Below are 13859 nucleotides of genomic sequence, written 5' to 3'. Positions count from 1 at the left end.
TTTTTTGATGTGGTAGCAGAGAGTGTCGATGAGGGTAATGCAGTTGATGTGGTGTACATGGAATTCCAAAAGGTGTTCGATAAAGTGCCACCTAACAAGCTTGTCAGCAAAGCTGAAGCCAATAAATGGAACAGTGGAAGAATGGATAAAAAGTTGGCTAAGTGACAGGAAACAGAGAGTAGTGGTGAATGTTTGTTTTTCGATTGGAGGAAGGTGAACAGTGGGGTTTCCCAGCGGTTGGTACTAGGGCCACTCCTTTTCGTAATCTATATTAATGACCTAAACCTGGGCATACAGGGCACAATTTCAAAATTTTCAAATGGCACAAAACTTGGAAGTCTTGTAAACTGTGAGGAGGATAGTGATAGACTTCAAGAGAACATAGACAGGCTCGTGGAATGGGCGGACACATGGCAGATGAAACTTAATGCACAGAAGTGTGAAGTGATACATTTTGGTAGGGAGAATGAGGAGAGACAAGAGAAATAAAGCATACAATTCTAAAGGGGGTGCAGGAGCAGAAGAACCTGGGGGTATATGTGCACAAATTATTGGAGGTGTCAGGGCAGGTTGGGAAAGCAGGTAATAAAGCACATGGGATCCTTGGCTTTATACTTAGGGGCATAGAGTACAAAAGCAAGGAAGTAAAGATGAACCTTTATAAAACTGGTTCAGCCTCAACTAGAATATTGTGTCCAATTCTGGGCACCACAACTTTAGGAATGATGTAAAGGCACAGGAGAGGGTGAAGAAAAGATTTACATGAATGGTTCCAGGGATGAGAGACTTCAGTTTTGCAGATTGTTTGGCAAAGCTGGGGCTGTTCTCATTATAGAAGAGAAGGTTGAAAGGAGAGGTGTTCAAAATCTGGACAAAGGACATAGGGAGAAAATGTTCCCATTGGTGAAAGCGTCAAGAGCCAGAAGACACCAATTTAAGGTGGTTGGCAAAAGAAACAGTGGTGACATGAGGAAAAACTTTTTTACACAGCGAGTGGTTAGGATCTGGAATGCACTGCCTGAGATTGTGCTGGACGTAGATTCAATTTTGGCTTTCAAAAGGGAATTGGTTAATTATCTGAAGAGAAAAAAATTGCAGAGCTATGGGCAGAAGGCAGGGGAGGGGACTAGCTGAGTAGCACTTACAGAGAGCCAGCACAGAGATGACAGGCTGAAAGGCCTCCTTCTGTGTTGTAACTATTCTCTGATTCTATGGGCTGGATTTTACATTCCTGTTGAAGGCGGGATTTTTTGTGGGCGGGCCAGAGAATCCCTGTGGAGCTGTCCACCACAGAACCTGGCGCCGTTATGCTAGTTTCCGATTTTGTTGAAGGCAGCGAAGTACCATGGCGGCACTGCTGCTCCGATGTGACAGCATCATCATTTAAATGTTTTACTTACTGTTTTAAATACATTTGAATGTCATTCACTGCGATTCAACGACGCATTCTCAATTTTGTGTTTGACGTACAGCACTCATGTGCCTTCAGTTTCGTGTCTTTCAAAGGCTGGTGGCTACCGAGGCAACAGCCCTCGGTGCCTCGAGCGAGAGAAGGTCACTTCAATGGAGTTATGTAGGAGAAGTGGGGTTTGCAGCAGACATTGCCGCTATGCTGGCTGTGCAAGGGGATTGTTTGTCAGGATAGTGGGGGAACATTGCAATTGCATTGTCCTTGAAGAGCGGGTGGTGGAACACTGCAATTGTGTTTCAAGCAGGGGAACTCTGCAAGGGGATTGTGTTTGAAGGTGGGGGGATGTCTGAGAATGTATAGGTTGTGTTTGTCAGTGGGGGGGGCATTACAGACTGGTTTAATTGGTGTTGGTTTGGTAATGATGGCTCACACCTTTTGAAAAGTTGTCAGACCAACATTAATGCATGCACTATAGAGTTACCTCAGGCATCTAAAGAACCAAAATTTACACACTTCTTTGCCCAGACAGGTTTACTTTGCTTTTTGAAGGAAACCAAAGGTCCAAGGAGAATAGGGATGGTATATGCAGGGCTGGCAACCTTTTAAATATGGCACCAGCACTTGCTCCAGCATCAGGTGACACTGTCAATGGTGGCGGCGCGGCCACTGACGTCGCTCACAATACCACTACCATTTTGCGCACCCGCCGCCAGGAGCGACAGTGGGATAGTAAAATGCAGCCTTATAAATTTCCCTGCCTCTCCAATTCTCTTCTGTCCTTTAAAGCACCCCTTAAACCTACCTCCTTGACCAAGCTTTCAGCCATCTGGGTTAATATTGCCAGTTGTAGCTTTGTGTCAAATTTTGTTTTATTACAATCCTGTGAAGTGCCTTGGGCCATTTTAGTACATTAAAGGTGCTATATAAATACAAGTTGTTGTTGACTGATGTGAGCTGGAATATTGTCTGGACCTTCATCATCAGTCGAACCTAAATCAAGATTATTGTTCCATGACCTCACCCAAGTAAAAGTCTAAAATCATTAAACTTTTTTTTATAATAATGAAAATATTTACTCACCCATGTGACAAAGCAGTGGCCTACGTCTTCCGGCAGCTGCTCATATTTCTCCAGTTCTTTCAGGAAGATACTGAAAAAAATGCACAGCTTGAATTATATTGTAATCACACTGAACTGCCCCTCTATTTCTGTACTCTTGTATGTTTACACCTTTTGTGTACTTATTTCTGTGTCTGTTCAGAATCATCCATATAAGAAATCTACAAACTTCAACAAACTAACTTTTTTCTAGAAAATAGTTCACTGGAATTGGTGTTATGAGCGCTTCCTTTTTTTGTTAAATAATGAGGATTTGTGTTTTAAAACTGAAAAGGAGTTCATGGATGTTTTTGTTTACAAGGATTGCTGAGAGGTCCGGATTGTAAACAGTTACTGGAAGGCACCTGTTTTCAGATAAATACCCAGCAGGGAGCTTGTTTTTTTGACTTGGAGAAGATGTTTACACAGAAGTGACAGGTCAAGATTTATAGAGGTCAGGAGGCTTGACTTCTGAAATGTTTTTGGTTTCACTTTGAATTGTTACAAAAGACAGCTAGAGAAAACTTGCCAAGGGAGAAAACCCCACCTCAGTCTGTTCCAGCTCTTTGAAAAAGTCTGCCAGTTTTCCATCTCTTGAGAAGCTGAGAAGCAAGTGTAAGAAACTGCCTGAAATCCCTGTTACTGCACTTTTCCTGGAAAGCCTGCCCAAAATGATCTTCAATGTCACCTGACAAAAACTGTTCTTGGAAGATCCCAGTGACAGCTGTTTATACATATTTGGGATGCCAAACCAGAAAAGGACTTCAGACATCTTTTCATATCTTCTCTTTTTTTTCTTCAAAAATTAGGAAGCATTTTGGCCAATTTTTTTTGTAATAGAGCTCTAAAGTGTAAATCTCTATTTTTTCGGTTAACTGGTCTATCTATGTGTGTGTGTGAGGGGCTATGGTAAAAAGAGAACTTAGATATTTCAATCTGTGTGTTTATGTTTTGCTTCATTACTGGTTAAGACTTGTTTTATAATAAACTGATAATGTTGATGTTTATTAAAGAAACCTGGTTGGTGTATTTTATTCTAGGATAAAAATAGAGTCTATGATTGACCATATCAGTAAGTGGGAAAAATTTAAATATATGTTGTGACCTGTGGAGAAGTGGAACTAGAATAAACAGTGAACTCCTCCTGCCTCGGTCGTAACACTGGGGAGGGTGTTCCAAGGCTAGGACACAATCTTTAGCCATAAATCACATTATAAATTACAAGTACGCCCTGAGATTGAGCCAGGTATGTTATTCAAAAATAAATCTTTGTTTGAAAGTTGAAACACACTGGTCTAAAAATTAGATCATACTGTGCCTGTTTTGAAGTGTCCAATGTGGAGTGCGCACTCTCATCCCACAACAGAACTGCGCTGCACAATACTGTTTAGGATTCCTCCATAGTTATGCAGGGTGCATGCCTGAAACTGGAGTTAAGCCCACTCCATATGCAATTCGGGAGCTAGGGCTGGATCTTGTTCTTCTGCTGCTGGGAGCAGCGGTGGGTGCAGAAAATGGCGGACGCCATGCACGGGTACCCCGCTGCCGCGCTCTTGTATCTGGTGGGCACTTTGCATATGCATGGTGGCTGCTCCCCACAATCACGTGGCAGGGGCAGACTCTGTACCTGTTGCAGGAGCAGGTGCTGCCGCCATTTTTTAAAGGCTGCCAGCCCTGCAAACAGTACAACAGAATGCAGAGTTGACCCCTTTGCCCCTCCATCCAGTACATAGTGCAGAGTTGACCCCTTCCCCACCTTGGTGGTGCCAGCTTTCCCTGGACCTTGAAAGTGAAGGCGCGTGAGTGCCGCACGTCACGCTGAAGATCTGGAACTGAAGGTAAGATCGCAGCGGATTACATTGTAATTAGTGCAAAGATGTAACTTAAATATGCAAACTTGGGACCTGTCAGAGTGGCAGAGGGGTCGCCACAGAGCTTCCCCGCCACCGGGACGATCAGGCCCAGTAACCCCAACGCTGGGTTCCGTGGCGGGCCGCTGCCACTGCAATTCTCCGGCCACCCCTGCCACAGAACCCGACACTGGGCTGGGGACAAAATCCAGCCCCTATTGTGTGTTTCAGGCCTCTCTGCAAAATTGGATTGTGAATAACACTGTGCATACCATAGACAGTATCTTCAGGTGTTAGTGACCAAACCAGTGATCCTTAAAGAGACCACTGGAGGCTGCCACCTGAAAGCAAAGTTTTAATTTTTTTAACTTAGCTTATTGTGAAGCCAGGAGGAGCAGGAGTGCTCCGTTCAGCTCCACATTAAAATCCCTCTTCCTCCGACCCTCCTGAGGCCTTTGGCTGGCTTCTGAGCTGGGCGGTCTTGTTGCACGCCATCCCCTGGCTCCTCCCTCCCCCCACCCGCCATGACCTTTGAGCTGCCTCTGGCCTGGCAAATGGTGCCTGTTACTTGCCAGTACTACATTAATGAAATTGGCAGACCTATTTACCATGGATCTGCCACCAGCCTCATTTAGTGTGGCAACATGTGCTGCACCACAATCCCACCACAATTAGGGCACAATCCAATTGTTAATGCACTCACTTACACTACTACTACTTGACTAACCAAATCTCCAAGCAGCACATGACAGTTTGAAGAATACAATCACCTTGTGTCATTTGTGTAATAATAGGCCATGGGATCAAACAACAACAAGAGTTCAGTGGGTTAATTGTTGCAGTGATTTACTAATGTACTCACACGTGTGTCTAAGCTGCGAGTGTTGGCAGACAACTTATCCACAGGGGGATCACAGCCAAGATTGATGCTAATTTCACACAGATACACTTCTATCGGGGTTGATAAGAAAACAAATCCAGGTCAATTTTCGTTCACTAACCCAGGGTGCTGAGGCTAATTGTAGCATCTGTTCCATCACTCCAGCTAAGCTCAGCTGACTTAGCACAGTTTGGGCATCAGGCCACATACATTCCTGGCCTGTATAGCTCAACTTCTCACCAGGTAAATTTGCTAAGTGTTGGGGCAAGTCAATGAGATTGGAATGTTTAAAATCGCCAACACTGGAATAAATGTTGAGTTCAGCTTATACAGAAGGAACAGTTTGTTCTTTTTTTTAAAGTATGATAAGAATTCTCAGGAACTTTAATACTGACATGAACACATACTGTAAACTATAGTACAAATCAACTCACATTTTGACATTGATCAGAGCAGTCACAAAAATAGCTGTCACTGGATGCTTTTTCCAAACAAACTCCTTCACTTCACTGAAGAAATTAGGTAGATATAGATCTACTGCGGCCATCTCCATTCTAATGGCAGTGTCCAATGATGAGCGATTTAACTGCTCTTATGGAAGTTATCACACCCTGAAAGTCCCGAGAGATAGCAGCTCACATTCCAGCAGTGTCTGAAAGACTGTACAAGAGATGTTGACTAACCTGTCCCCTACTGTCACCAAGAAAGCAGTCTTTGCTTCTGTGGAGGTGCATGCATGTGAAAAAGCAAGGGACATAAGGGGTGACATTAGAGGCTTAGAGCAGAAAAACATGGGCAGGATCTTGTCCATGGACTTGTCCACATTATCTTCTTCCATATCATCTCGATCATCATCAATACAGCTAATGAGTGAGAAGATTATTCCTTGTTGCTCCCAATCATTATCATTTTCCTCTGCCCCCATTGCTATGATAGTTCTGCAGGAAAGGAGGTATAAGCTAAGAATGAGTGAGTAGAACCCCCCCTTGGGATTAAGACGAAAAAGGGTGTGGAAACTTCTGGCTGTGTTTTGTTTCACAGAATGCCATGGCAATTGTTTAGGTGTGCACCCACTAAATCGCAGCCTTCACTGTCCTACCAATCTTTCCATCTCTCACTGCTTGGGCAGAATGCCTTTCCAACAGCACTATGGCCTGCTATCTGATACTAGGGTAATCCCTCAGGTCCCCTGACTTTCATGGGCATTATGTGCATGTGACACTTATAAGGAGTCATCCCAAGAGCATCAAGCAGTTTATCTTCCCTTTGTTTTTTTAAAAAATTCATTCTCAGCATAGGTAAATCACTGGCAAAGCTAGCATTTATTGTCCATCGTTAGCGACTGAGTGGCTAGACAGGTTTAGAGGGCAGTTACAAGTAAACCATGTTGGTATGGGACTGAAGTTACATATAGGTCAGATTGGATATGGACAGCAGGCCTTTTTCCCTAAAGGACATTATTGAACCAACTGGGTTTTGATAACATCTTAACAGCTCCATGTCACTTTTGTTTTACTGATACCAGCTTATTTTTAGATTTATTGTAAACAGATTTCAAAGTCCCAAACTACCATGGTGGTATGTGAACTCACATTTTCTGGAATATTGGTCCAGGCCTCTGGATTATTCGTCCAACAACATAACCCTGCACTACTGTTCCCATCTTTGCAGCATTTTCTCCAAAAATGTCTACAGGTTGGCCTTATTAAAATGCTGTGTTTTTATTTTCTGTCTCCTTCCAATCCTCTGCTCACTTGTTTTGGTGTCTCCATTTGTTCCTTCACTTGAAGACATCTTTAAAAGTGCCACAAAATCTCATGAGCCATCAGTGACCTGACAGTCGATTCTGTGTACCATTCAAGACTTACTTGTTATGAAACTCATAGATCTCCTGAATATTTCCAAATATGATATGTTCCTTGTTCATGATACCGGGTGGGATCTCTTCCACTCCACAAGTCATTTCCCAAAAATAGGTCTGAAATGTAATAAATGGGAACAAAACTCCATGAATGAGTGGATGGTAAGGGGTGAGCTTCATTCAGATTACCATTCTCAGTATAAGCATATCCACTTCTTTGCATATGAGTGACACTTTGCTGCAGTGCCTTTTGACTGAACTTTACAATTATTTTTAACTCATGTTCCGTTCACATTTTCATTGGAATACATCAGTTTTTTGCATAAGTGTTTACCATATTTTAAAAACTTGTCAAGAGAGCTGCTTGAGTTGAATACTTTTACATCATGTAAATCCAAAATATTAAGGAGGCACATTGGTGGAGCCAAATGCTGTAATATTCTAAGTTTGGATACAGTTTCTCCTTAAGAATCTTAAATAGCACTTCGAAATTCAGCTGAACCATCCAAGAAAGGTTTCCCAGAGATAGGAAAGAAAAAGCAGCAAGGAGGTCATCCTACTTCACCATATTCAAGGACAGCACTGACAGAAACCAGAGGCCAGTTTGCCCGTGTCTCATTTTATTCAAGTAACACTTGGTGGCATGAAAGCAGGAGAACCTAATAAGATGGGGCAACAATAAATTATGAAAGAGTGAGGCAAAAAATTGTTTCTTTGACTTATTTATCAATACTTTTTAATAGTGAACTGTATGAAGTGGAGAAAGGATGTGGTGCTGGTGTCACATAGTCTTCCTCCTTCTCAGTTAATAAATTTGCTTCTATTTTCAGATGTCACTTTGCAAAGAAATACTAAAAGGCATTAATTATTTAGCAAAAATACATTCAAGAAAATACATTGAAAAACAAATATTAACAACAATGAAGAAACCCAAGAGATGGTTAAATTCAGCTAGTTTTCAACCAATAACTGTATATCATAGAGGACTGGTTTAATGCTGAAACGCTGGGATGTTTTTGGCTCGAATGTTCTCTGGTAGGTTCCGAAATCTACCTTTGATCTTCATTCTACTATCTGTTGAAAATAATCAATAGCATCTCCAGGTGTCAGAATACTTTAATGTAGAGTTTTCTTAAGTTTGTAAAGCATACTTTGGCACAGATTGATTCTGCAAGTAAATTGTACAGGCTGAGTGGAAAGATTCAATAGTAGTCTACACATTTGTACAGATCTGAGCATCACTAGACAGTCAGTCTTGCAGCATTACGTCTGTCCTGAATAAAAGACTTATTTGTAGCTCATAGCTGAATTAGCAACACTTAAAATGGGCTGAGCTTTCAAGGAATTTGATTCAATTTATATCCTTTGTATATTAATAATTACAAAGTGCACCCTCTGACATAACTCATAAATATAATGGGTTAAGCGATATAGAAACGAATGGGTACATGATTGGTTTAGAGGGACAGTAGCTAGTTACCAATGTTTTGGATTCACCCAGGATCGTTGATAACAGAGTTATTACTGTCTGACTCCAAATCAGATTCTAGTTTTATGACAGAAATCTGCACAGGGAACACTTTCTCAAAACATTTAAAACAATATTTTTTTTCATTCGTGGGATGTGGTTATCGCTGGCTAGGCCAGCATTTACTGCCCATCCCTAATTGCCCTTGAGAAGGTGGTGGTGAGCTGCCTTCTTGAATCACTGCAGTCCTTGGAGTGTAGGTACACCAACAGCGCTGTTAGGAAGGGAGTTCCAGGATTGTTCTCCAGCGACAATGAAGAAACGGCAATATAGTTCCAAGTCAGCATGGTGTGTGGCAGGGAGGGGAACTTGCAGGTGGTGGTGCTCCGATGCATCTGCTGCCCTTGTCCTTCTAGGTGGTAGGGGTCATGGGTTTGGAAGGTGCTGTCAAAGGAGGCTTGGTGAGTTGCTGCAGTGCATCTTGTAGATGGTACACACTGCTGCCACTGTGCATTGATGGTGAAGGAAGTGAATGTTGAAGGTGGGGATGGGGAGCCAAACAAGCGGGATGCTTTGTTCTGGATGTTGTCCAGCTTCTTGAGTGTTGTTGGAGCTGCACCCATCCAGGCAAGATATTCCATCACACTCCTGACTTGTGCCTTGTAGATGATGGACAGGCATTGGGGAGACAGGCGATGAGTTACTCGGCGCAGAATTCCCAGCCTCTGACCTGCTCTTGTAGTCACAGCATTTATGTGCTGGTCCAGTTCAGTTTCTGGTTAATGGTAACCCCCAAGATGTTGAGTTGCTTAAGTGGCTCAGGGATCTAACAACCCCTCCCAAGAGCATTTTTTAAACTCAGTTTGACATTGCTATAGACTTCTACTTCCTACCACGTTAAACCCAAATAGCGTCTGTCTTGCATCATACTCTCCCACAGTCAAGGTGGAACCTTACTGGAGCTACATTGTCAAATTTACATTATCATGAAGTACAAATTGTATACATTCAACTCAGAGCAGACTGAAGTGTAACTTAATGAGAAACCTCATGCCAACTTGAGCAAACGTTACCACTACAGGATCAAACTTAGATTAGTCTGTAGGAGAAAGAAAAGTGGATTGCATACCTCAAGACACTCATGTAAATCTCTCACATATGCTTTTTCAGTCTGGAGGAGTTCAGCCATGATAAACCTGGAAAAGAAATACACAGAATATTTTTCTCATAGTATGAATGAAATTTTACACCTTCTAACATTAAAACAAATCTCTAAATAGCTTTTTTAATCTAAAAGATTTCAAACATTGTGAATCTGGAAAGGAAATGGGAAAATGATTATTCCATACGAAGTGTAAACCTAGGTATTGTTCTTTGCTTCTTTGATACATATTGAACAAGACATCTAGGAAATCAAGCATGAGCTTGTATAACGTGCCTTTCGAGCATAAGCCACAGTTGTAAACCATTCTGCCAAGTCAACTACAATCTTCTCAAAATTTGTCTCACTTAAGTTAGTCTACTCGCTATTGGGCAGCAGCTATCTCTCTCTTTAAATGTTCTTGCTACAATCAAGAGTCTCGACACAATTTCCCTGCATAACAAGCAGAAAATTTACAGCTGGCTTGCTGTGAATAAATCTATTTCTGCCTAAAATTTGAACTTATTGGAAAGCAGAAATTTACACACTGTTACTGAATTCCTTGGAAAGGTAAGATCTTTGTTGTCAAAAACTTCATTTTTCACAATTAGACTGTTATCCCAGGAACCATCACTGGAGGCGCATAAGAACAGAGGGATAGAGTTTCTACTTGGTTATATTGGTATCTTGGGTGTAATTCATCTGGAATATATGTAACCAGCACAAATGATTGCATAATTTTAAATGAAAATCACTTTCAACGAAAGCCAAGTTTCCGCGATCCTTTGCACTATTTTAACATACATCATGCCAGAAGTCGGCCCAACCCACATTAGTGGCATGCCCCCAAGGTCAATTAATAACCATTGCAAGTTTCTGTTAATTATGCTCATTTGCGGATATTTGAGGAGGCTATTTTGGATACAAGGACATGAATAGGGACGTTTTAAAAGCTTTTGAATACAATTTGTTTTTAATTTACCATGACACTGACTATTGTACACCTATATAACTAGGAAATGGTTCTGTATATTTTTTTAAGTCAATTTCTATAATTTAAAATTGGGTTACTCATTGATTAATGCTATGATTATAAAAATAGTCATTTGGTATTGCTGAAATCAGAGATATTATGTCGAAGCTTTTCGTCTTGCACTCATCAGGACAATTCGCAAGAATACCAATGTCAGGAAAGCAACAAATGTATACTATATGAGAGTGCTGAATGGTTGGCAAGTGGAAGAGGCGTTGCCATGGAGAATGCATCAATTTACAGTGACTGACAGTTAACTGCCAAGCTTTGTTTGAAATTTAAACCAGGCAGCTTGATTCTGATTGGTCAAGGCATTGCCCTGAGGAATGAACCAGCGAATGGTTGTCACTTATTTTCTTTGGCTGAAACAGGCGCAGTGTGTGTACATGTTCTTTCTGTCTGCAAAGAACAGGGCCCTGTATATTAATATATGTAGCTTCCAGTACATGCAAATGCACCACACTGTGAGCCTGACTGACAATCTTAAATTGGTTGTCAGTGTAATTCTTAGCACACTGAGGATTATTTAGCAAATGTTGTCCAATTGTGAAATCACATCTAATGTTGGACACTGTGTTTTGAGTTTTGCAAACACGGGCTGGTTGGGTACAGTCTGTACCTTGCCCATTGCGAACATGTTGTTTGATACGATCCGCCAGTTTTTGGGATGTACTGCCTATATAAATGGCATCACACTAGCACTGAAATTTCATATATCACATTATTCATTTGTATTAATAGGCAGAACGTCTTTTTGGCTTGAAGGCAGCATCCTGTTAGTGGCGAACACCACACGTGTTGTTACTGCACAGTAGCAACGTGAAACAGCTAGCTTCACCTGTTGCTCAAATCTTTGTGATACATTACCCTTCCAGGGTAATCTGAGGTGGACTGGGCACTTTTCAGTGCCTAAAATGACGGCCTTAGGCCCGTTCATAAGCCTGCGCGACATACATCGAGAGATGATCTGATCAGGGTAGTCATTGTCATGCAGGATGCCTTTGATTTGCCCTATTTCAGTATCAAGCTTGCACGGTTAGCAAATGGCTCGGGCCCCATTTATGAGGTTGCCGATAAGGCCAATCTTATAGAGTGTGGAACTGTAAGATTCCCAACATGTGTATTGACTAGTGAAGGTAGGCTTGCGGTAGACCGTGGTAGAGAACCTCTTAGCTGAGTTCTCAACTAGAATGTCAAGGAAAGGGAAAATAAAAGCAAAATACTGTAGATGCTGGAAATCTGAAATAAAAACAAGAAATGGTGGAAATACTCAGCAGGTATGGCAACATCTTTGAAAAGTGACCCTTCATCAGAACTGGCAAATATTAGAAATGTAACAGGTTTTAAGCAAATAAAGCAGGGGTGGGGCAACAGATTACCAACGAGAATGTGTCGATAGACAGGTAAGGTAAAATCCAGCCCGTTAACTCTGCTTCTCTCTCCACAGATGCAACCAGACCTGTTGAGTAATTCCAGCATTTCTTGTTTTTATTTAAGTCAAGGAAAGGGAGTTAATTTGAATGTTCCATTTTAAAGATAAATTTTAGCGCAGGATGAAGCCCATTAATGTTCACTAATGTCCTTTAGGGAAGGAAATCTGCTGCCCTTACCTGGTCTGGCCCACATGTGAAGCCAGACCCACAGCAATGTGGTTAACTCTTACATGCCCTCTGAAATGGCCTAGCAAGCCACTCAGTTGCACCTAACCGCTACAAAGCCAATAAAAAGGAATGAAACCGGATGGACAACTCGGCATCGACCTAGGCACCGGAAACGACAACGGCAAACCCAGCCCTGTCGACCCTGCAAAGTCCTCCTTACTAACATCTAGGGGCTTGTGCCAAAGTTGGGAGAGTTGTCCCACAGACTAGTCAAGCAACAGCCTGACATAGTCATACTCACGGAATCATACCTTACAGACAATGTCCCAGACACTGCAATCACTATCCCTGGGTATGTCCTGTCCCAATGGCAGGACAGACCCAGCAGAGGACCCGGGACAGTGGTCTACAGTAGGGAGGGAGTTGCCCTGGAAGTCCTCAACATCGACTCCGGACCCCATGAAGTCTCATAGCATCAGGTCAAACATGGGCAAGGTAACCTCCTACTGATTACCACCTACTGCCCTCCCTCAGCCGATGAGTCAGTACTCCACCATGTTGAACACCACTTGGAGTAAGCATTGAGGGTGGCAAGGGCACAAAATGTACTCTGGGTGGGGGACTTCAATGCCCATCCCCAAGAGTGGCTCGGTAGCACCACTACTGACCGAGCTGGTCGAGTCCTAAAGGACATAGCTGCCAGACTGGTTCTGCAGCAGGTGGTAGGGGAACCAACATGAGGGAAAAACATACTTGACCTCGTCCTCACCAATCTGCCTGCCGCAGATGCTTCTGTCCATGACTATATTAGTAGGAGTGACCACCGCACAGTCCTTGTGGAGAAGAAGTCCCGCCTTCACATTGAGTATACCGTCCATCGTGTTGTGTGGCACTATCACCGTGCTAAATGGGATAGATTTCGAACAGATCTAGCAATGCAAAACTGGGCATCCATGAGGCACTGTGGGCCATCAGCAGCAGCAAAATTGTACTCAACCACAATCTGTAACCTCATGGCCCGGCATATCCCCCACTCTACCATTACCATCAAGCCAGGAGACGAACCCTGGTTCAATGAAGAGTGCAGGAGGGCATGCCAGGAGCAGCACCAGGCATACCTCAAAATGAGGTGTCAACCTGGTGAAGCAACAACCCAGGACTACTTGCATGCCAAACTGCATAAGCAGCATGCAATAGACAGAGCTAAGCGATTCCTAACCAACGGATCAGATCTAAGCTCTGCAGTCCTACCACATCCAGCCGTGAATGGTGGTAGACAATTAAACAACTAACTGGAGGAGGTGGCTCCACAAATATCCCCATCCTCAATGATGGGGGAGCCCAGCACATCAGTGTGAAAGATAAGGCAGAAACATTTGCAACAATCTTCAGCCAAAAGTGCCGAGTTGATGATCCATCTCAGCCCCCTACTGAAGTCCCCAGCATTACAGATGCCAGACTTCAGCCAATTCGATTCACTCCGGGTGATATCAAGAAACAACTGAAGGCACTGGAT

General features: G+C 42.7%; 1 protein-coding gene across 10 annotated transcripts in view; it reads right to left on the bottom strand.

The window, feature by feature from the left end:
• Nucleotides 1-13859, bottom strand: part of kalrna (kalirin RhoGEF kinase a) — a 980827-nt gene that overhangs the window by 355759 nt on the left and 611209 nt on the right. For all 10 annotated transcript variants that reach the window (XM_068035342.1, XM_068035333.1, XM_068035338.1 and 7 more), the window contains exons 24-26: nt 9698-9764; nt 7108-7217; nt 2492-2561 (exon numbers count right to left, since the gene is read on the bottom strand). In XM_068035342.1, coding sequence (XP_067891443.1) covers nt 2492-2561; nt 7108-7217; nt 9698-9764 — 247 coding nt within the window. The remainder of the gene's footprint in view (nt 1-2491; nt 2562-7107; nt 7218-9697; nt 9765-13859) is intronic.

This window comes from Heterodontus francisci, chromosome 7 (assembly GCF_036365525.1).
Source record: "Heterodontus francisci isolate sHetFra1 chromosome 7, sHetFra1.hap1, whole genome shotgun sequence".
NCBI classification, from domain to species: domain Eukaryota; kingdom Metazoa; phylum Chordata; class Chondrichthyes; order Heterodontiformes; family Heterodontidae; genus Heterodontus; species Heterodontus francisci.
The sequence above is the reverse complement of the archived record's forward strand: the minus strand, read 5'-3'. Positions and strand labels throughout refer to the sequence as shown.